The 23236-nt window shown below is 47.6% G+C and overlaps 1 protein-coding gene across 2 annotated transcripts; it reads left to right on the forward strand.

The window, feature by feature from the left end:
• Positions 1 to 77: 77 nt before the first annotated feature.
• On the forward strand, positions 78 to 23184 carry ALG3 (ALG3 alpha-1,3- mannosyltransferase). Of its 2 annotated transcripts, XM_038743942.1 has the most exons (9): positions 78 to 278; positions 14732 to 14831; positions 17432 to 17579; positions 17711 to 17871; positions 19021 to 19141; positions 19302 to 19507; positions 19584 to 19660; positions 22083 to 22227; positions 22919 to 23184. In XM_038743942.1, the coding sequence occupies exons 1-9, from the start codon at positions 83 to 85 to the stop codon at positions 23088 to 23090; spliced, it is 1326 nt and encodes a 441-aa protein (XP_038599870.1). In that variant the 5' UTR covers positions 78 to 82; the 3' UTR covers positions 23091 to 23184. The 2 variants fall into 2 exon arrangements, with proteins under 2 accessions (XP_038599870.1, XP_038599879.1); XM_038743951.1 differs by lacking the exon at positions 17711 to 17871 and having other exon boundaries at positions 78 to 241.
• The last annotated feature ends 52 nt before the right edge of the window (positions 23185 to 23236 follow it).

Here is a 23236-nt window from a genome sequence, read left to right on the forward strand (position 1 = left end):
CAGGCGCCCCCGGCTCCCCGCGCATGCGCCCCCGTCCGGGCGGCGGGCAGCGGGGTCCCGGTCTGCCCGTGTGTCCGGGAAGATGGCGGCGGGGCTGAGGAAGCGGGTCCCCGCGGGGGTGCCGGCGGGGGTCGGGGCCCGCTGGGTCCCGCAGGCGCGGCGCCTGTGGCGGGAGGGCCGCCTGCTGCTGCTCGAGCCCCGCTACACGCCGCTGGTGGCCGCCTGCCTCTGCCTGGCGGAGGTGGGCATCAACCACTGGGTCATACACACGGTGCCATGTGAGTGGCCCGCCGCGCGGGGGCGCGCGCGCGGGCGGGCGCGTTTTCTCTCTGTGTGTGGCGGGCGGGCGGGGGGGGGAGGGGGAGAGCAGCGGGGCCGGAAGTGACGTCTTCCTGATCCTCCATCATCATTCATTCATTCAATCGTATTTATTGAGCGCTTCCTGTGGGCACTGGCCTAAGCGCTTGGGAAGGACAGCAAATAGTAATAATAATAATAGCATTTATTGAGCATTTGCTATTCATTCATATTTATTGAGCGCTTCCTGTGGGCAGAGCACTGGACTAAGCGCTTGGGAAGGACAGATAATAATAGTAATAGCATTTATTAAGCCTTTGCTATTCATTCATTCATTCATATTGATTGAGCTCTGACTGTGGGCAGAGCACTGGACTAAGCGCCTGGGAAGGACAGCAATTAATAATAAAATAGCATTTATTAAGCCCTTGCTATTCATTCATTCATATTTATTGAGCGCTTCCTGTGGGCAGAGCACTGGACTAAGCGCTTGGGAAGGACAGCTAATAATAATAATAATAATAGCATTTATTAAGTCCTTGCCATTGATTCATTCATTCATATTTATTGAGCTCTTACTGTCGGCAGAGCACTGGACTAAGCGCCTGGGAAGGACAGCAATTAATAATAAAGTAGCATTTATTAAGCCCTTGCTATTCATTCATTCATTCATATTTATTGAGCTCTTACTGTGGGCAGAGCACTGGACTAAGCGCCTGGGAAGGACAGCAATTAATAATAAAATAGCATTTATTAAGCCCTTGCTATTCATTCATTCATTCATATTTATTGAGTGCTTCCTGTGGGCAGAGCACTGGACTAAGCGCCTGGGAAGGACAGCAAATAATAATAAAATAGCATTTATTAAGCCCTTGCTATTCATTCATTCATTCATATTTATTGAGCTCTTACTTTGGGCAGAGCACTGGACTAAGCGCTTGGGAAGGACAGCAAATAATAATAATAATAATAGCATTTATTAAGTGCTTGCTATTCATTCATTCATATTTATTGAGCGCTTCCTGTGGGCAGAGCACTGGACTAAGCGCTTGGGAAGGACAGCAAATAATAATAATAATAATAGCATTTATTAAGTGCTTGCTATTCATTCATTCATATTTATTGAGCGCTTCCTGTGGGCAGAGCACTGCACTAAGCGCTTGGGAAGGACAGCAAATAATAATAGTAATAATAATAATAACATTTATTAAGAGTTTGCTATTCATTCATTCATATTTATTGAGCGCTTCCTGTGGGCAGAACACTGGACTAAGCGCCTGGGAAGGACAGCAAATAATAATAAAATAGCATTTATTAAGCCCTTGCTATTCATTCATTCATTCATATTTATTGAGCTCTTACTGTGGGCAGAGCACTGGACTAAGCGCCTGGGAAGGACAGCAAATAATAATAATAATAATAATAGCATTTATTAAACGCTTGCTATTCATTCATTCAATCGTATTTATTGAGCGCTTACTGTGGGCAGAGCACTGGACTAAGCGCCTGGGAAGGACAGCAAATAATAAAAGAGCATTTATTAAGCCCTTTCTATTCATTCATTCATTCATATTTATTGAGCGCTTCCTGTGGGCAGAGCACTGGACTAAGCGCCTGGGAAGGACAGCAATTAATAATAAAGTAGCATTTATTAAGCCCTTGCTATTCATTCATTCATATTTATTGAGCGCTTCCTGTGGGCAGAGAACTGGACTAAGCTCTTGGGAAGGACAGCAAATAATAATAATAGTATTTTTTAAGCATTTGCTGTTCATTCATTCATATTTATTTAGCACTTCCTGTGGGCGGAGCACTGGACTAAGCTCCTGGGAAGGACAGCAATTAATAATAAAATAGCATTTATTAAGCCCTTGCTATTCATTCATTCATTCATATTTATTGAGCGCTTCCTGTGGGCAGAGCACTGGACTAAGCGCCTGGGAAGGACAGCAATTAATAATAAAATAGCATTTATTAAGCCCTTGCTATTCATTCATTCATTCATATTTATTGAGCGCTTCCTGTGGGCAGAGCACTGGACTAAGCGCTTGGGAAGGACAGCTAATAATAATAATAATAATAGCATTTATTAAGCATTTGCTATTCATTCATTCATATTTACTGAGCGCTTCCTGTGGGCAGAGAACTGGACTAAGCGCCTGGGAAGGACAGCAAATATAATAATAGCATTTATTAAGTGCTTGCTCTTCATTCACTCATTCATATTTATTGAGCACTTCCTGTGGGCAGAGCACTGGACCAAGCGATTGGGAAGGACAGCAAATAATAATAATAATGATAGCATTTATTAAGCCCTTGCTATTCATTCATTCATTCATATTTATTGAGCACTTCCTGTGGGCAGAGCACTGGACTAAGCGCATGGGGAGGACAGCTAATAATAATAATAATAATAGCATTTATTAAGCCCTTGCTATTCATTCATTCATATTTATTGAGCTCTTACTGTGGGCAGAGCACTGGACTAAGCACCTGGGAAGTACAGCAATTAATAATAAAATAGCATTTATTAAGCGCTTGCTATTCATTCATTCATTCATATTTATTGAGCGCTTCCTGTGGGCAGAGCACTGGACTAAGTGCCTGGGAAGGACAGCAAATAATAATAAAATAGCATTCATTAAGCCCTTGCTATTCATTCATTCATTCATATTTATTGAGCGCTTCCTGTGGGCAGAGCACTGGACTAAGCGCTTGGGAAGGACAGCTAATAATAATAATAATAATAGCATTTATTAAGCATTTGCTATTCATTCATTCATATTTACTGAGCGCTTCCTGTGGGCAGAGAACTGGACTAAGCGCCTGGGAAGGACAGCAAATATAATAATAGCATTTATTAAGTGCTTGCTCTTCATTCACTCATTCATATTTATTGAGCGCTTCCTGTGGGCAGAGCACTGGACCAAGCGATTGGGAAGGACAGCAAATAATAATAATAATAATAATAGCATTTATTAAGCGTTTGCTATTCATTCATTCATATTTATTGAGCGCTTCCTGTGGGCAGAGCACTGGACTAAGCGCTTGGGAAGGACAGCAAATATAATAATAACATTTATTAAGCGCTTGCTCTTCATTCACTCATTCATATTTCTTGAGCGCTTCCTGTGGGCAGAGCACTGGACTAAGCGCCTGGGAAGGACAGCAATTAATAATAAAATAGCATTTATTAAGCCCTTGCTATTCATTCATTCATTCATATTTATTGAGCTCTTACTGTGGGCAGAGCACTGGATTAAGCGCCTGGGAAGGACAGCAATTAATAATAAAATAGCATTTATTAAGCCCTTGCTATTCATTCATTCATTCATATTTATTGAGCGCTTCCTGTGGGCAGAGCACTGGACTAAGCGCCTGGGAAGGACAGCAATTAATAATAAAATAGCATTTATTAAGCCCTTGCTATTCATTCATTCATTCATATTTATTGAGCGCTTCCTGTGGGCAGAGCACTGGACTAAGCGCTTGGGAAGGACAGCTAATAATAATAATAATAGCATTTATTAAGCATTTGCTATTCATTCATTCATATTTATTGAGCGCTTCCTGTGGGCAGAGCACTGGACTAAGCGCTTGGGAAGGACAGCTAATAATAATAATAATAATAGCATTTATTAAGCATTTGCTATTCATTCATTCATATTTACTGAGCGCTTCCTGGGGGCAGAGAACTGGACTAAGCGCCTGGGAAGGACAGCAAATATAATAATAGCATTTATTAAGCGCTTGCTCTTCATTCACTCATTCATATTTATTGAGTGCTTCCTGTGGGCAGAGCACTGGACTAAGCGCTTGGGAAGGGCAGCAAATAATAATAATAATAATAGCATTTATGAAGCACTTGCTATTCATTCACTCATTCATATTTATTGAGCGCTTCCTGTGGGCAGAGCACTGGACTAAGCGCTTGGGAAGTACAGCAAATAATAATAATAATAGCATTTATTAAGCGCTTGCTATTCATTCATTCATATTTCTTGAGCGCTTCCTGTGGGCAGAGCACTGGACTAAGCGCTTGGGAAGGACAGCAAAAATAATAGCATTTATTAAGCGCTTGCTCTTCATTCACTCATTCATATTTATTGAGCGCTTCCTGTGGGCAGAGCACTGGACTGAGCGCTTGGGAAGGACAGCAAATAATAATAATAGCATTTATTAATTGTTTGCTATTCATTCATATTTATTGAGCGCTTCCTGTGGGCAGAGCACTGGACTAAGCACTTGGGAAGGACAGCAAATAATAATAATAGCATTTATTAAGCGCTTGCTCTTCATTCACTCATTCATATTTATTGAGCGCTTCCTGTGGGCAGAGCACTGGACTAAGCGCTTGGGAAGGACAGCAAATAATAATAATAATAATAGCATTTATTAAGCGCTTGCTATTCATTCATATTTCTTGAGCGCTTCCTGTGGGCAGAGCACTGGACTAAGCGCTTGGGAAGGACAGCAAATAATAATAATAATAGCATTTATTAAGCGCTTGCTCTTCATTCATTCATTCATATTTATTGAGCGCTTCCTGTGGGCAGAGCACTGGACTAAGTGCTTGGGAAGGACAGCAAATAAGAATAATAATAGCATTTATTAAGCGCTTGCTATTCATTCATTCAATCATATTTATTGAGCGCTTCCTGTGGGCAGAGCACTGGACTAAGCGCTTGGGAAGGACAGCAAATAATAATAATAATAACAGCATTTATTAAGCACTTGCTATTCATTCATTCAATCGTATTTATTGAGCGCTTCCTGTGGACAGGGCACTGGACTAAGCGCTTGGGAAGGACAGCAAATAATAATAATAGCATTTATTAAGCGCTTGCTCTTCATTCATTCATTCATATTTATTGAGCGCTTCCTGTGGGCAGAGCACTGGACTGAGCGCTGGGGAAGGACAGCAAATAATAATAATAATAGCATTTATTAAGCGCTTGCTATTCATTCATTCATATTTATTGAGCGCTTCCTGTGGGCAGAGCACTGGACTAAGCACTTGGGAAGGACAGCAAATAATAATAATAGCATGTATTAAGCGCTTGCTATTCATTCATTCAATCGTATTTATTGAGCGCTTCCTGTGGGCAGAGCACTGGACTGAGCGCTTGGGAAGCACAGCAAATAATAATAATAATAGCATTTATTAAGCGTTTGCTATTCATTCATTCATATTTATTGAGCGCTTCCTGTGGGCAGAGCACTGTACTAAGCGCTGGAAAGTACACGTCGGCAACGTGTAGAGACGGTCAATCAATCAATCAGTCGTATTTATTGAGCGCTTCCTGTGGGCAGAGCACTGTACTAAGCGCTTGGGAAGTCCACGTCGGCAACATGTAGAGACGGTCCCTTCCCGACAGCGGGGTCACAGTCTAGAAGGGGGAGACAGACAACAAAACAACACATATTAACAAAATAAAATCAGTAGAATAAATATGTGCTGGTAAAATAGAGTAATAAATATGTGCAAACATATATCATAATAATGATGGTATTTGTTAAGCGCTTACTATGTGTCAAGCCCTGTTCTAAGCGCTGAGTATTTATGCATAATAATAATAATAATAATAATGGCATTTGTTAAGCGCTTACTATGTGTCAAGCACGGTTCTAAGCGCTGAGTATTTACGCAAAATAATAATAATAATAGTGATGGTATCTGTTAAGCGCGTACTATGTGTCAAGCACTGTTCTGAGCGCTGAGTATTGATGCATAATAATAACGATGATGGTATTTGTTAAGCGCTTATTATGTGTCAAGCACTGTTCTAAGTGCTGAGTATTTATGCATAATAATGATGATGGTATTTGTTAAGCGCTTACTATGTGTCAGGCATTGTTCTAAGCGCTGAGTATCTATGCATAGTAATAATAATAATGATGGCATTGGTTAAGCGCGTACTATGTGTCAAGCACTGTTCTAAGCGCTGAGTATCTATGCATAATAATAATAATAATAATGGCATTTGTTAAGCGCTTACTATGTGTCAAGCACAGTTCTAAGCGCCGAGTATTTATGCATAATAATATTAATGATAATAATAATATTTGTTAAGCCCTTACTATGTGTCAAGCTCTCTTCTAAGCGCTGAGAATCTATGCATAGTAATATTAATAGTGATGGTATTTGTTAAGGACTTACTATGTGTCAAGCACTGTTCTAAGCGCCAAGTATCTATGCATAATAATAATAATAATCATGGTATTTGTTAAGCGCTTACTATGTGTCCAGCACTGTTCTAAGCGCTGAGTATCTATGCATAATAATAATAATAATGATGGTGTTAAGCGCTTACTATTTGTCAAGCACTGTTCTAAGCGCTGAGTATCTATCCATAATAGTAATGATGGCATTTGTTAAGCGCTTACCATGTGTCAAGCACAGTTCTAAGCGCTGAGAATTTATGCATAATAATATTAATGATAATAATAATAATATTTGTTAAGCCCTTACTATGTGTCAAGCTCTCTTCTAAGCGCTGAGAATCTATGCATAGTAATATTAATAGTGATGGTATTTGCTAAGGACTTACTATGTGTCAAGCACTGTTCTAAGCGCCGAGTATCTATGCATAATAATAATAATAATCATGGTATTTGTTAAGCGCTTACTATGTGTCAAGCACTGTTCTAAGTGCTGAGTATCTATGCATAATAATAATAATGATGGTATTTGTTAAGCACTTATTATTTGTCAAGCACTGTTCTAAGCGCTGAGTATCTATGCATAATAATAATATGATGGCATTTGTTAAGCACTTACTGTGTGTCAAGCACAGTTCTAAGCGCTGAGAATTTATGCTTAGTAATATTAATGATAATAATAATAATATTTGTTAAGCCCTTACTATGTGTCAAGCTCTCTTCTAAGAGCTGAGAATCTATGCATAGTAATATTAATAGTGATGGTATTTGTTAAGGACTTACTATGTGTCAAGCACTGTTCTAAGTGCTGAGTATCTATGCATAATAATAATAATGATGGTATTTGTTAAGCACTTACTATTTGTCAAGCACTGATCTAAGTGCTGAGTATCTATGCATAATAATAATATGATGGCATTTGTTAAGCGCTATGTGTCAAGCACTGATCTAAGCACTGAGTATTTATGCATAATAATAATAATACTGATGGCATTAAGCGCTCACTATGTTTCAAGCACTGTTCTAAGTGCTGAGTATCTGTGCATAATAATAATGATATTTGTTAAGCCCTTACTATGTGTCAAGCACTCTTCTAAGCACTACCTATGCATAGTAATATTAATAGTGATGGTATTTAAGTGCTTACTATATGTGTCAAGCACTGTTCTAAGCGCTGAGTATCTATGCATAATAATAATAATGATGGTATTTGTTAAGCGCTTACTATTTGTCAAGCACTGTTTTAAGCACTGAGTATCTATGCATAATAATAATATGATGGCATTTGTTAAGCGCTTACTGTGTGTCAAGCACTGTTCTAAGCGCTGAGTATCTATGCATAATAATAATATGATGGCATTTGTTAGCGCTTAGTGTGTGTCAAGCACTGTTCTAAGCGCTGAGTATTTATGCATAATAATAATGATAATAATGGCATTAAGCGCTTACTATGTTTCAAGCACTGTTCTAAGTGCTGAGTATCTATGCATAATAATAATGATATTTGTTAAGCCCTTACTATGTGTCAAGCACTCTTCTAAGCGCTGAGAATCTATACATAGTAATAGTAATAGTGATGGTATTTGTTAAGTGCTTACTATATGTGTCAAGCACTGTTCTAAGCGCTGAGTATCTATACATAATAATAATAATGATGGTATTTGTTAAGCGCTTACTATTTGTCAAGCACTGTTCTAAGCACTGAGTATCTATGCATAATGATAATATGATGGCATTTGTTAAGCGCTTACTGTGTGTCAAGCACTGTTCTAAGCGCTGAGTATCTATGCATAATAATAATATGATGGCATTTGTTAAGCGCTTACTGTGTGTCAAGCACTGATCTAAGCGCTGAGTATTTATGCATAATAATAATAATAATGATGGCATTAAGCGCTTACTATGTTTCAAGCACTGTTCTAAGTGCTGAGTATCTATGCATAATAATAATGATATTTGTTAAGCCCTTACTATGTGTCAAGCACTCTTCTAAGCACTATCTATGCATAGTAATATTAATAATGATGGTACTTGTTAAGTGCTTACTATATGTGTCAAGCACTGTTCTAAGCGCTGAGTATCTATGCATAATAATAATAATGATTGTATTTGTTAAGCGCTTACTATTTGTCAAGCACTGTTCTAAGCACTGAGTATCTATGCATAATAATAATATGATGGCATTTGTTAAGCGCTTACTGTGTGTCAAGCACTGTTCTAAGCGCTGAGTATTTATGCATAATAATAATAATAATGATGGCATTAAGCGCTTACTATGTTTCAAGCACTGTCTAAGTGCTGAGTATCTATGCATAATAATAATATGATGGCATTTGTTAAGCGCTTACTGTGTGTCAAGCACTGTTCTAAGCGCTGAGTATCTATGCATAATAATAATATGATGGCATTTGTTAAGTGCTTACTGTGTGTCAAGCACTGATCTAAGCGCTGAGTATTTATGCATAATAATAATAATAATAATGGCATTAAGCGCTTACTATGTTTCAAGCACTGTTCTAAGTGCTGAGTATCTATGCATAATAATAATGATATTTGTTAAGCCCTTACTATGTGTCAAGCACTCTTCTAAGCACTATCTATGCATAGTAATATTAATAGTGATGGTATTTGTTAAGTGCTTACTAGATGTGTCAAACACTGTTCTAAGCGCTGAGTATCTATGCATAATAATAATAATGATGGTATTTGTTAAGCGCTTACTATTTGTCAAGCACTGTTCTAAGCGCTGAGTATCTATGCATAATAATAATATGATGGCATTTGTTAAGCACTTACTATGTGTCAAGCACTGTTCTAAGCGCTGAGTATCTATGCATAATAATGATGGTATTTGTTAAGCGCTTACTGTGTGTCAAGCACTGTTCTAAGCACTGAGTGCATAATAATAATAATAATAATGTCATTAAGCGCTTACTATGTTTCAAGCACTGTTCTAAGTGCTGAGTATCTATGCATAATAATAATGATATTTGTTAAGCCCTTACTATGTGTCAAGCACTCTTCTAAGCACTATCTATGCATAGTAATATTAATAATGATGGTATTTGTTAAGCGCTTACTATTTGTCAAGCACTGTTCTAAGCGCTGAGTATCTATGCATAATAATGATGTTATTTGTTAAGCGCTTACTATGCGTCAAGCACTGTTCTAAGTGCTGAGTATTTATGCATAATAATAATAATAATAATGGCATTAAGCGCTTACAGTGTTTCAAGCACTGTTCTAAGTGCTGAGTATCTATGCATAATAATAATGATATTTGTTAAGCCCTAACTATGTGTCAAGCACTCTTCTAAACACTGAGTGTCTATGCATAGTAATATTAATAGTGATGGTATTTGTTAAGCGCTTACTATGTGTCAAGCACTGTTCTAAGCACTGAGTATCTATGCATAATAATAATAATAATAATGATGGTATTTGTTAAGCGCTTACTATGTGTCAAGCACTCTTCTAAGCACTGAGTATGTGCATAATAATGGTAATTGCGAAGCTCTTACTATGTGTCAAGCAGTGTTCTAAGCACTGAGTATCTATGAATAATAATAATAATAATAATAATAATGAGGGTATTTGTTAAGCGCTTACTTTGTGCCAAGCACCGCTCTAAGCTCTGGGGTGGATACAAGATAATCACGTTGTCCCCCGTGGGGCTTATAGTCTCCATCCTCATTTTACAGATGAGGGAACTGAGGCACAGAGAAGTTAAGTGATTTGCCCAAGGTCACACAGCGGACAATAATAATAATAATGATGATGGTATTTGTTAAGCACTTACTATATGCGAAGCACTGCTCTAAGCGCTGGGGAGTCTCAATAATAATAATAATTTTGGTATTTGCTAAGCGCTTTGTATGTGCAAAGCACTGTTCTTAGCACTGGGGAGGATATAAGGTGATCAGGTTGTCCCAGGTGGGGCCCACAGTCTTAATCCCCATCTTAGAGATGGGGTAACTGAGGCACAGAGAGGCTAAGTGACTTGCCCAAAGTCACACAGCTGACAAGCGGCGGAGTCGGGATTAGAACCCATGACCTCTGACTCCGAAACCCAGGCTCTTTCCACTGAGCCACGCGTACAGAGGAGGGAACGGAGGCTCAGAGAAGTGAAGTGCCTTGCCCAAGGTCACACAGCAGACAAGCGGCAGAGGCGGGATTAGAACCCCGGACCTCAGCCTCCCAAGCCTGGTGTCTTGTCACTAAGCCTCACTACTTTTGTTGAGTGTTTACAGTGTGCAAAGCAATGTAATAAGCACTTGGAAGAGTACAATAGAACAATAAACAGACTCTTTATAGACAGGGAATGTGTCAGCTAAGCAGCACGGTATATTCATTCAGTCGTATTTATTGAGCACTCACTGTGTGCAGAGCACTGTACTAAGCGCTTGCGAAGTACAAGTCAACAACATATAGACACTGTCCCTACCCAGCAACGGGCTCACAGTCTAGAAGGAGGAGACAGACAGCATAACAAAACATATAGACAGGTGTCAAACCGTCAGAATAAATAGAATTACAGCTGTATGTACATTGTTAACAAAATAGAGTTTTAAATATATACAAGTAAAATAAATAGAGTGATACATCTGTACAAATCTATACAAGTGCTGTAGGGAGGGAAAGAGGGTCGGGTGGGGGGGACGGGGAGGAGGAGAGGGAAAGGGCGGCTCAGTGTGGGAAGGCCTCCTGGAGGAGGTGAGCTCTCAGTAGGGCCTTGAAGGGAGGAAGAGAGCTAGCTTGGCGGATGGGCAGAGGGAGGGCATTCCGGGCCAGGGGGAGGACGTGGGCCGGGGGTCAATGGCGGGACGGGCGAGAACGAGGTACGGGGAGGAGATCAGCGGCAGAGGAGCGGAGAGTGCGGGCTGGGCTGGAGAAGGAGGGAAGGGAGGGGAGGTAGGAGGGGGCGAGGGGATGGACAGCGTCGAAGCCCAGGGTGAGGAGTTTTTGCTTGATTCATAGGTTGACAGGAAGCCACTGGAGATTTCTGAGAAGGGGAGTGACATGCCCAGGGCATTTTTGTACAGAGATAATCCGGACAACAGAGTGACGTATAGACTGAAGCGGGGAGAGACAGGAGGATGGGAGATCAGAGAGGAGGCCGATGCAGTAATCCAGTCGGGATAGGACGAGGGATCGAACCAGCAAGGTAGCGGTTTGGATGGAGAGGAAAGGGCGGATCTCTGCAATGTTGTGGAGGTGAGACCGGCAGGTTTTGGTGACGGCTTGGATGTGAGGGGTGAACGAGAGAGCGGAGTCGAGGATGACACCAGGGTTGCGGGCTTGTGAGATGGGAAGGACGGTAGTGCCGTCAACAGAGATGGGAAAGTCAGGGAGAGGGCAGGGTTTGGGAGGGAAGACAAGGAGTTCAGTCTTGGACATGTTGAGTTTTAGGTGGTGGGCAGACATCCAGATGGAGATGTCCTGAAGGCAGGAGGAGATGCGAGCCTGGAGGGAGGGGGAGAGAGCAGGGGCGGAGATGTAGATCTGGGTGTCATCAGCGTAGAGATGATAGTTGAAGCCGTGGGAGCGAATGAGGTCACCGAGTGAGTGTAGATAGAGAACAGAAAGGGTCCAAGAACTGACCCTTGAGGAACCCCCACAGTAAGGGGACGGGAGGGGGAGGAGGAGCCCGCAAAAGAGACTGAGAATGAACGACCGGAGAGATAAAAGGAGAACGGGAGAGGAGAGGACGGAGTCTGTGAAGCCGAGGTTGGATAGCATGTTGAGGAGAAGAGGGTGGTCCACAGTGTCAAAGGCAGCTGAGAGGTCGAGGAGGATTAGGACAGAGTAGGAGCCGTTGGATTTGGCAAGCAGGAGGTCATCGGTGACCTTTGAGAGGGCGGTTTCCGTGGAGTGTAGGGGACGGAAGCCAGACTGGAGGGGGTCGAGGAGAGAGTTGGCGTTGAGGAATTCGAGGCAGCGCGTGTAGACGACTCGTTCTAGGAGTTTGGAAAGGAAGGGTAGGAGGGAGATGGGGCGATAACTAGAAGGGGCGATGGGGTCAAGAGGGGTTTTTTTAGGACGGGGGAGACGTGGGCATGTTTGAAGGCAGAGGGGAAGGAACCAGTGAGTGGGCAGTTCAAGACGGACGTTAAGGAGTGGAGGAGGGAAGGGGCGAGAGATTTCATAAGATGAGAGGGAATGGGGTCCAAAGCACAGGTGGCTGGAGTAGCACTTGAGAGGAGGGATGAGATCTCATCTGAAGATACTGCTGGGAAGGAGCGGAGGGTAGCGGAGAGCGTTGAGAGTTGGAGGTGTTGGAGAAGGGGGAGGGGTGACCTTTGGGGAGCTCAGACCTGATGGCGTAGTGGATAGAGCACCGTTTTGGGAGCCAGAAGGCCATGGCTCTAATTATTAATAATAATAATAGTAATGGCATTTATTAAGCACTTACTATGTGCAAAGCACTGGGGAGGTTACAAGGTAATCAGGTTGTCCCACAGGGGGCTCACAGTCTTAATCCCCATTTTACAGATGAGGCAACTAGGGCCTGGAGAAGTTAAGTGACTTGCCCAAAGTCACACAGCCGACAGTTGGCAGAGCCAGAATTTGAACCCATGACCTCTGACTCCAAAGCCCAGGCTCTTTCCACTGAGCCACGCTGCTCTGCCACGTGTCTGCTGTGTGACCTTGGGCAAGTCACTCCTCTTCTCTGGGCCTCAGTTACCTCATCTGTAAAGCGGGGATTAAGAAAGACCGTGAGCCCCATGTGGGACCGGGATTGTGTTCCACTGGATTTGCCTGTATTTTCTCCAGTACTTAGTACAGTGCCTGGAACATAGTAAAAGCTTAGCCAATACCATGATTATCATTATTATGTTGTTGTGTTGTACTCTCCCTAGTGCTTAGTACAGCGCTCTGCATAGAGTAAGCGCTCAAGCAGTGGGAAGTGGAAGCAGCGTGGCTCAGTGGAAAGAGCCCGGGCTTGGGAGTCAGAGGTCATGGGTTCTAATCCCCCCTCCGCCGCTTGTCAGCTGTGTGACTTTGGGCAAGTCACTTCTCTGAGCCTCAGTTCCCTCATCTGTAAAAGGGGGGTTAAAACTGTGAGCTCCCCGTGGGGCAACCTGATCACCTTGTAACCTTCCCAGCGCTTAGAACAGTGCTTTGCACATAGTAAGCGCTTAACAAGTACCCTCATCATCATCATCAATAAATACCACGGTTTAATTCTGGTTCCTGGAGCTCTTTGCCCAGCTGGGAGCCAGGGCTGCGGGGTTGCCATTTTACCCTGACCGGCCCGTCCCCACCTCAGGCCGCAGACCCCCACCCTCTCCCGGCGTCCATCCCCCGTGGGTCCCTGCTGCCGATCGGGACGGGAGGGACGAAGCGGGGAGGGTGCTGCCTCCCAAGCACTTAGCTTGGCCCTATTGAGAGCTCACCTCCTCCAGGAGGCCTTCCCAGACTGAGCCCCTTCCTTCCTCTCCCCCTCGTCTTAGCTTGGCCCTATTGAGAGCTCACCTCCTCCAGGAGGCCTTCCCAGACTGAGCCCCTTCCTTCCTCTCCCCCTCGTCCCCCTCTCCATCCCCCCATCTTACCTCCTTCCCTTCCCCACTGCACCTGTATATATGTATATATGTTCGTACGGATTTATTACTCTGTTCATTTATTTATTTATTTTACTTGTACATATCTATTCAATAAATACCGTTGAATGAATGACTCCCCACAGCGCATATGTATCTGTCTGTGTGTATCTGTAATTTATTGTTTTATCTGTTTGTATTAATGTCTGTCTCCCCCTCTAGACAGTGAGATTGTTCATTCTTTCATTCATTCAATGGTATTTATTGAGCGCTTACTGTGTGCGAAGCACTGTACTAAGCGCTTGGGAAGTACAAGTTGGCAACATATAGAGACGGTCCCTACCCAAAAACGAGCTCACAGTCTGGAGGGTAGGGACCGTCTCTATTTGTTTCCAACTTGTCCTTTCCAAGCTCTTAGTACAGTGCTCCGCACACAGTAAGCGCTCAATAAATACGATTGAATGAATGAATGAATCTATTCTATTTTATTTTGTTAGTATGGTTGGTTTCGTTCTCCGTCTCCCCCTTCTAGACTGTGAGCCCACTGTTGGGTAGGGGCCGTCTCTCTGTGTTGCCAACTTGGACTTCCCAAGCGCTTAGTACAGTGCTCTGCACACAGTAAGCGCTCAATAAATACGATTGATGATGGTGATGATGGTGACTTAGCGCTCTGCACACAGTAAGCGCTCGGTAAATACGCGGCCGATCGGTCCACTGTTTCCTGCCTGCAGATACCGAGATCGACTGGAAGGCTTACATGGCCGAGGTGGAGGGTGTTATCAACGGCACCTATGACTACACCCAGCTTCGGGGTGACACCGGGCCCCTCGTGTGAGTGTCCTGAGCGATTCGGGGGGGGCGGGGGGCATCCCTGGGCCCGGAAGGGGGCCCGAGGAGAGATCGTCCGAAACGGGGACGTTTGGAAAACTGGAGGACCAGTGGAGAGAGCCCGGGCCCGGGAGTGAGGAGGACCTCACTTTTAGACTGTGAGCCCACTGTTGGGTAGGGACTGTCTCTATATGTTGCCAATTTGTACTCCCCAAGCGCTTAGTACAGTGCTCTGCACATAGTAAGCGCTCAATAAATACGATTGATGATGATGACCTGGATTCTGAACCCGGCTCCACCCCATGTCTGCCGTGTGACCTCGGGCAAGTCGCTTCACTTCTCTGGGGCCTCAGTTCCCTCATCTGTCAATCAATCAATCGTATTTATTGAGCGCTTACTGTGTGCAGAGCACTGGACTAAGCGCTTGGGAAGTCCAAGTTGGCAACATACAGAGACAGTCATCATCATCATCAATCGTATTTATTGAGCGCTTACTGTGTGCAGAGCACTGGACTAAGCGCTTGGGAAGTCCAAGTTGGCAACATACAGAGACAGTCATCATCATCATCAATCGTATTTATTGAGCGCTTACTGTGTGCAGAGCACTGTACTAAGCGCTTGGGAAGTACAAGTCGGCAACATACAGAGACGGTCCCTACGCAACAGTGGGCTCACAGTCTAAAAGGGAAGCAGCGTGGCTCAGTGGAAAGAGCCCGGGCTTGGGAGTCAGGGGTCATGGGTTTGAATCCCGGCTCTGCCACATGTCTGCTGTGTGACCTTGGGCAAGTCACTTAACTTCTCTGAGCCTCAGTTCCCTCATCTGTAAAAAAAAAAATGGGGATTAAGACTGTGAGCCCCACGTGGGACAACCTGATCACCTTGAATCCCCCCAGCGCTTAACTATGTGCTTTGCACATAGTAAGCGCTTAACAAATGCCGTTATTAAAAGGGGGAGACGGAGAACAAAACCAAACGTATTAACAAATCAAAATAAATAGAATAGATATGCACAAAATAAATAAATAAATAGAGTAATAAATATGTACAAACATATATACATATATGCAGGTGCTGTGGGGAAGGGAAGGAGGTAAGATGAGGGGGATGGAGAGGGGGACGAGGGGGAGAGGAAGGAAGGGGCTCAGTCTGGGAAGGCATCCTGGAGGAGGTGAGCTCTCAGTAGGGCCTTGAAGAGAGGAAGAGAGCTAGCTTGGCGGATGGGCAGAGGGAGGGCATTCCAGGCCCTGTAAAAAGACTGTAGTGGGCAGGGAATGTGTCCGTTTATCGTTATATTGTACTGTTCCAAGCGCTTAGTGCCGTGCGCTGTTCTGCACCCAGTAGGTGTTCAGTAAATACAATCGAATGAATAAATGACTGTGAGCCCCATGTGGGACAGAGACTGTGTCCAACCCGATCAGCTGGTATCTACCCCAGCGCTTAGTAATAATAATGCTGGTGTTTGTTAAGCGCTTACTATGTGCCAAGCACTGTACTAAGCCCTGGGGTAGGTACAAGGTGATCAGGTTGTCCCACATGGGGCTCACAGTCTTCATCCCCATTTTACAGATGAGGGAACTGAGGCCCAGAGACGCGAAGTGACTTGCCCAAAGTCCCACAGCTGACAAGTGGCGGAGAGTCAGGATTGGAACCCATGACCTCTGACTCCCAAGCCCGGGCTCTTTCCACTAAGCCACGCTGCTTCTCTAGTACTTTAGTACAGTGCCTGGCACATAATAATAATAACGATAGCATTTATTAAGCGCTTACTATGTGCAAAGCACTGTTCTAAGCGCTGGGGAGATTACAAGGTGATCAGGTTGTCCCACGGGGGGCTCACAGTCTTCATCCCCATTTTACAGATGAGGGAACTGAGGCCCAGAGAAGCGAAGTGACTCGCCCAAAGTCACACAGCTGGCTCTCGACAGAGCCGGGATTTGAACCCACAACCTCCGACTCCAAAGCCCGGGCTCTTCCCACTGAGCCACGCTGCTTCTCTAATAATAATTAGAATTAGAAACAATCCTCTCACATAATCAGCGCTCAGCAAATACCATTTACAGCAAGGAATAATGGGGCCCACCTAGTCCTGGAGCTAGCCGGGGGCTTTGGAGTCAGAGGCCGTGGGTTCCAATCCGGGCTCCGCCACTTGTCAGCTGTGCGACTTCGGGCAAGTCACTTCACTTCTCTGGGCCTCAGTTCCCTCATCTGGAAAACGGGGGTGAAGACCGTGAGCCCCTCGTGGGACAACCTGATCACCTTGTCTCTACCCCAGCGCTTAGAACGGTGCTTTGCACACAGTAAGCGCTTAACAAACACCAACGTTATTATTATTATTAATTCACACGTCCGGAGCCGGCGGGTTGGATGGGGACGGGCCGAAATCCCGACTTCTGCCGCCCCGGCCCGGGCTCGGGTGCCGCTCGGACGCGCCCATGGCACAACCGCTGTTGTGCTTTTGTGGGGGGGGGTGCGGGTTTTTGTGGGGATTGTGTCTCCACGGGGCCCCCGCCAACCGCGGAAGATAGGTCGGGGGTCCCAGATCTCCGGGTTGGAGTTCCGCGGTCCGAAGGGCTTAGCCGCACGTTCCCATTCCCGGGCCTCAGCTACCCCGCCGGCTTCGTGTACGTCTTCATGGGCTTGTACTACGCCACGGGCCGGGGCACCGACATCCGCCTGGCCCAGCACATCTTCGCCGGCCTCTACCTCGCCAACTTACTGCTCGTCTTCCGCATCTACAGCCAGACGCGCCGGGTGAGGGAAGGGGAAGGGCACGGAGCCGGGAGGCCGGGGGGGGCCGGGAGACCGGGGGGCGGACGGTCGCGGCGGGGAGGAAGAGCCGAGGGCTCAGAGGACGGAGCCCTGCCCCTCCGGCCCCCCCGCAGGTGCCCCCGTTCGTCTTCTTCTTCATGTGCTGCGCGTCGTACCGCGTCCACTCCATCTTCGTGCTGCGGCTCTTCAACGACCCCGTGGCCATGGCCCTGCTCTTCCTCAGCATCAACCTCCTGCTCGCCCAGCGCTGGGGCTGGGGCTGCGGCTGCTTCAGGTCGCCGTCCCCTCCGCTCCCCGTCCTCGTCACCCCCCGGCCCCCGTGCAGCCGGGGGTGGAGCGGGGCTAATAACCATGGCATTTGTTCAACGCTTACTGTTCTGAGCGCTGGGGGAGATACAAGGTCATGAGGTTGTCCCACGTGGGGCTCGCAGTCTTCATCCCCGTTTTACAGATGAGGGAGCTGAGGCCCAGAGGAGGGATGGGCACAGAGCAGACAAGTGGCGGAGCCGGGATTAGAACCCGTGACCTTCTGACTCTTAGGCCCGGGCTGTGTCCCTTACGCCACGGGAAGGGGCGGCTGGCACAGGTGACCCCCGGGGCAGGGTCTGCCTGGGGTGCGTAGAGCAATTCTTGGAAAGAAATTCCCCACCGTTCCCTCCTCCTCGCCCCGTCCTCGTCCAGCTCTGCTTTTAGCATCAGTGTTTAGATCAGCGGCTGGCTTAGTAACAGTGAAGGCATTTGTTAAGCGCTTACTATGTGCCAAGCACTGTTCTAAGCGCCGGGGCGAGCGCGAGGTAATCAGGTTGTCCCACGTGGGGCTCCCAGTCCTCATCCCCCTTTTCCAGATGGGGTCACTGAGGCCCAGAGAAGTGACGTGACTTGCCCAGAGCCACCCAGCTGACAAGTGGCGGAGCCGGGATTCGGACCCTTGACCCCTGAGTCCCAAGCCCGGGCTCTTTCCACTGAGCCGCGCTGCTTCTCTATCATCATCATCCATCGTGTTTATTGAGCGCTTACTATGTGCAGAGCGCTGTACTAAGCGCTTGGGAAGTACAAAGTGGCAACATATAGAGACAGTCCCTACCCAACAGTGGGCTCGCAGTCTAAAAGGGGCAGCTTCTCTAAGCGCTTAACGGGTAGCACCGTTATTATTAGCAGCCCATCCCAGAGCTGAGCGTGACAGCGTGCCCCCCTTACACCCCAGCTGCCCTTCCCGGGAGGCGGGGGCCCGGTGGGAGGGCGAACCCCCCGGGCCTCCTAGGTTTGGCTCAGGAGGCCAGGGGATTGGGGGCAGGGGTGGGTGAGGCCCCGGGGTCTGTTGCGGAGGCCGAGGGCCGTGGTGGGGGTGGTCTCCGGGGGGTGGACCCGTGCAGGATCCTCGTGGCTGATGCCCCCGCCCGCTTCTCCCCGCCCCCGACCGCAGCCTGGCTGTCTCCGTGAAGATGAACGTGCTCCTTTTTGCCCCGGGGCTGCTGTTCCTCCTCCTCTCCCACTTTGGTCTCCACGGGGCCCTTCCCAAGCTGGGCCTCTGTGCCCTCCTGCAGGTACAGCTGGACCCCCCTCCCCATCCCCTCCCCTCCCTCCTCCCCCCAAACCAGCCTGAACCGAGGCCCTTCCCCGGGCCTCCCTAAAGCAACTCTTCGGGGGGCGCGCGCAGGAAGGAGGAGTCCCCGAGGCCCCGCCAACCCCGCAGCCCCTCCCCAGGTGGTGCTCGGACTGCCCTTCCTCCTGGAGAACCCGGCGGGCTACCTGTCGCGCTCCTTCGACCTCGGCCGCCAGTTCCTGTTCCGCTGGACGGTGAACTGGCGCTTCCTGCCCGAGGCCTTCTTCCTGCACCGGGCCTTCCACCTGGGGCTGCTGGCCGCCCACCTGGGCTTGCTGGCGCTCTTCGCCCTTCGCCGGTGGCTCAGGTGAGCGGGGGGCCCCTCGGGGGGCACGGGGCTGCGCTTTGGGGTGCGGGAACTCAGCCCCTTCCTTCCCCCGCAGCTCAGGAGAGAGTATTCTGTCCCTGCTGAAGGACCCCTCCCGGAGGAAGAACAGACCCCAGCCCCTCACGGCCAACCATATCCTTTGTTTGCCCCGGCCTCCTCCTCCTCCGGAAGGCTCGCAGGGCGCGGTTTGGGTTCGACTGAGATGGTGCGGGGATAGGGAGGGCCGGCGGGGCGAGGGTAGACTAATACCTAAGCGCTTACTATGTGCCAGGCATTGTGTTAAGCGCTGGGGTGGATTCAAGCAAATCGGGTTGAAGTCCCTGTCCCACGTGGGGCTCACAGTCTCAATCCCCATTTGACAGGTGAGGGAATTGAGGTCCGGAGAAGGGAAGTGACTTGCCCAGAGTCACACCGCAGACAAGCCGGGTTTAATAATAATAATAATAATAATAATAATAATGGTATTAAGCGCTTACTGTGTGCCGGTTATTGTGCTAAGTGCTGGGGTGGATTCAGGCAAATCGGGTTAAAGTCCCTGTCCCACGTGGGGCTCACAGTCTCAATCCCCATTTGACAGGTGAGGGAATTGAGGTCCGGAGAAGGGAAGTGACTTGCCCAGAGTCACACCGCAGACAAGCCGGGTTTAATAATAATAATGGTGGTATTTGTTAAGTGCTGGGGTGGATTCAAGCAAATCGGGTTAAAGTCCCTGTCCCACGTAGGGGCTCACAGTCTCAATCCCCATTTGACAGGTGAGGGAATTGAGGTCCGGAGAAAGGAAGTGACTTGCCCAAAGTCACGCCGCAGACAAGCCGGGTTTAATAATAATAATAATGATGGTATTTGTTAAGTGCTTACTATGTGCCAGGCATTGTGTTAAGCGCTGGGGTGGATTCAGGCAAATCGGGTTAAAGTCCCTGTCCCACGTAGGGGCTCACAGTCTCAATCCCCATTTGACAGGTGAGGGAATTGAGGCCCAGAGAAGGGAAGTGACTTGCCCAGAGTCACACCGCAGACAAGCCGCGTTTAATAATAATAATAATGATGGTATTTGTTAAGCGCTTACTATGTGCCAGGCATTGTGCTGGGGTGGATTCAGGCAAATCGGGTTAAAGTCCCTGTCCCACGTGGGGCTCACAGTCTCAATCCCCATTTGACAGGTGAGGGAATTGAGGTCCGGAGAAGGGAAGTGACTTGCCCAGAGTCACACCGCAGACAAGCTGGGTTTAATAATAATAATAATGATGGTATTTGTTAAGCGCTTACTATGTGCCAGGCATTGTGCTGGGGTGGATTCAGGCAAATCGGGTTAAAGTCCCTGTCCCACGTGGGGCTCACAGTCTCAATCCCCATTTGACAGGTGAGGGAATTGAGGTCCGGAGAAGGGAAGTGACTTGCCCAGAGTCACACCGCAGACAAGCCGGGTTTAATAATAATAATGATGGTATTTGTTAAGCGCTTACTGTGTGCCAGGCATTGTGTTAAGTGCTGGGGTGGATTCAGGCAAATCGGGTTAAAGTCCCTGTCCCACGTGGGGGCTCACAGTCTCAATCCCCATTTGACAGGTGAGGGAATTGAGGTCCGGAGAAGGGAAGTGACTTGCCCAAAGTCACACCGCAGACAAGCCGGGTTTAATAATAATAATAATGATGGCATTTGTTAGCGCTTACTATGTGCCAAGCACTGTTCTAAGCACTGGGGGGGATACAAGATGAGCTCTAGATCCCCAGCTGGCCTAGACTGTGAGCCCGCTGTTGGGTAGGGACCGTCTCTAGATGTTGCCAACTTGTACTTCCCAAGCGCTTAGTACAGTGCTCTGCATACAGTAAGCACTCAATAAATACGATTGAATGAATGAGGCGGAATCCCTCCCACCCCCACGGGTCTGGAATACGGGTTTGTCATCCCCTGTTCGTGTTTCTCGGATCCTGCTTCACTGTGAGCCCGCTGTCGGGTAGGGACCGTCTCTATATGTTGCCAAATTGTACTTCCCAAGTGCTTAGTACAGTGCTCTGCACACAGTAAGCACTCAATAAATACGATTGAATGAATGAATCAATCAATCAGGTTGTCCCGCATGGGGCTCCCAGTCTTAATCCCCATTTTACAGATGAGGTAACAGGTCCAGAGAATTGAAGTGACTTGGCCAAAGTCACACAGCTGACAAGTGCCGGAGCCAGGATTAGAATAATAATAATGGCATTTATTAAGCGTTTACTATGTGTAAAGCACCGTTCTAAGCGCTGGGGAGGTTACAAGGCGATCAGGTTGTCCCACGGGGGGCTCACAGTCTTCATCCCCATTTTCCAGATGAGGGAACTGCGGCCCAGAGAAGTGAAGTGACTTGCCCAGAGTCACCCAGCTGACAAGTGGCGGAGCTGGGATTGGAACCCATGACCTCGGACTCCAAAGCCCGGGCTCTTTCCACTGAGCCACGAGTCCCGGGCAGGCCCGTGCTGTAGCCATTGTGTCTTGCTGTTTCTCGATAGGGAGTAGGGGTGCCACTCAACAGAGTAGGGGCTCGCCAGGAGCCTCGACCTTAACGGCTCCGCACAGATCGTCTCCGTCCTCTTCACCTCCAACTTCATCGGCATCTGCTTCAGCCGATCCCTGCATTACCAGTTCTACGTGTGGTACTTCCACACGCTGCCCTACCTCCTGTGGGCCGTGCCCGCCCGCTGGTTCACCCATCTCCTCAGGTAGGGAGCGACCCGAGGCCCGGAGCGGCTCTTGGCCCCTCGAGCCAACGACGAAGGCTGGGGGAAGGGGAGAAGGAGTCAAGGGTGATAATAATAATCTTAATAATTAGGGTATTAAGCGCCTACTGTGTGCCAGCCAGTCGGGTTGGACACAGTCCCCTGTCCCACGTCTCAACCCCCATTTTACAGATGAGGTCACGGAGGCCCAGAGAATAATAATTCCTCCTTCCTCTCCCCATCCATCCCCCCCGCCTTACCTCCTTCCCCTCCCCACAGCACCTGTATATATGTTTGTACGTATTTATTACTCTATTTTACTTGTACATAGTCTACTTATTTGTTTTATACGTTTTGTTGTCTGTCTCCCCCTTCTAGACTGTGAGCCCGCTGTAGGGCAGGGACCGTCTCTAGATGATGCCAACTTGTACTTCCCAAGCGCTGCGCACAGCAAGCGCTCAGTAAATACGATCGATTGAATGAATAACGATGGCACCCATTAAGCGCTTACCAAGGGCCGAGCACCGTTCTGAGCGCCGAAGCGACCCGCCCGAAGCTGCACGGCAGACGAGCGGCAGAGCGGAGATTAGAACCCGTGACCCTCCGACTCCCAGCCCCGTGTTCAAGCCGCTAGGCCGTGCCGCCGGACGCGGGCCCCGTCGCTTGTTCCTACCCACTTTTTCCCGTCCCTCAGGCTCCTGGTGCTCGGACTGATCGAGCTGTCGTGGAACACGTACCCGTCGACGCCCTGCAGCTCCGCCGCTCTGCACATCTGCCACGCCGTCATCCTGCTACAGCTGTGGCTACACTCTGCCGCCCTACTAAAGCCCTCCCAGCCGCCCAGGCCCAGCAAGAAGATCCAGTGAGCCCCTCGCCCCTGGAGGGCCCGGGTCCCAGCGGGGTCGACAGACGCTGCCCGGTGCCCATCCGATTTCCAACTAAATCCGGGCCACCGGCCCCAGTCTGCATTCCTAATCTGAGCTGCGGGGCCGGGAGCCCCGGCGACGGACGC

The sequence above is a fragment of the Tachyglossus aculeatus genome, chromosome 1, assembly GCF_015852505.1.
Source record: "Tachyglossus aculeatus isolate mTacAcu1 chromosome 1, mTacAcu1.pri, whole genome shotgun sequence".
In the NCBI taxonomy this organism is placed as follows: domain Eukaryota; kingdom Metazoa; phylum Chordata; class Mammalia; order Monotremata; family Tachyglossidae; genus Tachyglossus; species Tachyglossus aculeatus.

Coding starts and splice junctions, on each gene's coding strand:
- ALG3 (XM_038743942.1), top strand. CDS start 83: ATGGCGGCGGGGCTGAGGAAGCGGGTCCCCGCGGGGGTGCCGGCGGGG. Junction 19,508..19,583: donor GCCCTTCGCCGGTGGCTCAG/GTGAGCGGGGGG, acceptor CTTCCCCCGCAG/CTCAGGAGAGAGTATTCTGT. Junction 22,228..22,918: donor TGGTTCACCCATCTCCTCAG/GTAGGGAGCGAC, acceptor CCCGTCCCTCAG/GCTCCTGGTGCTCGGACTGA.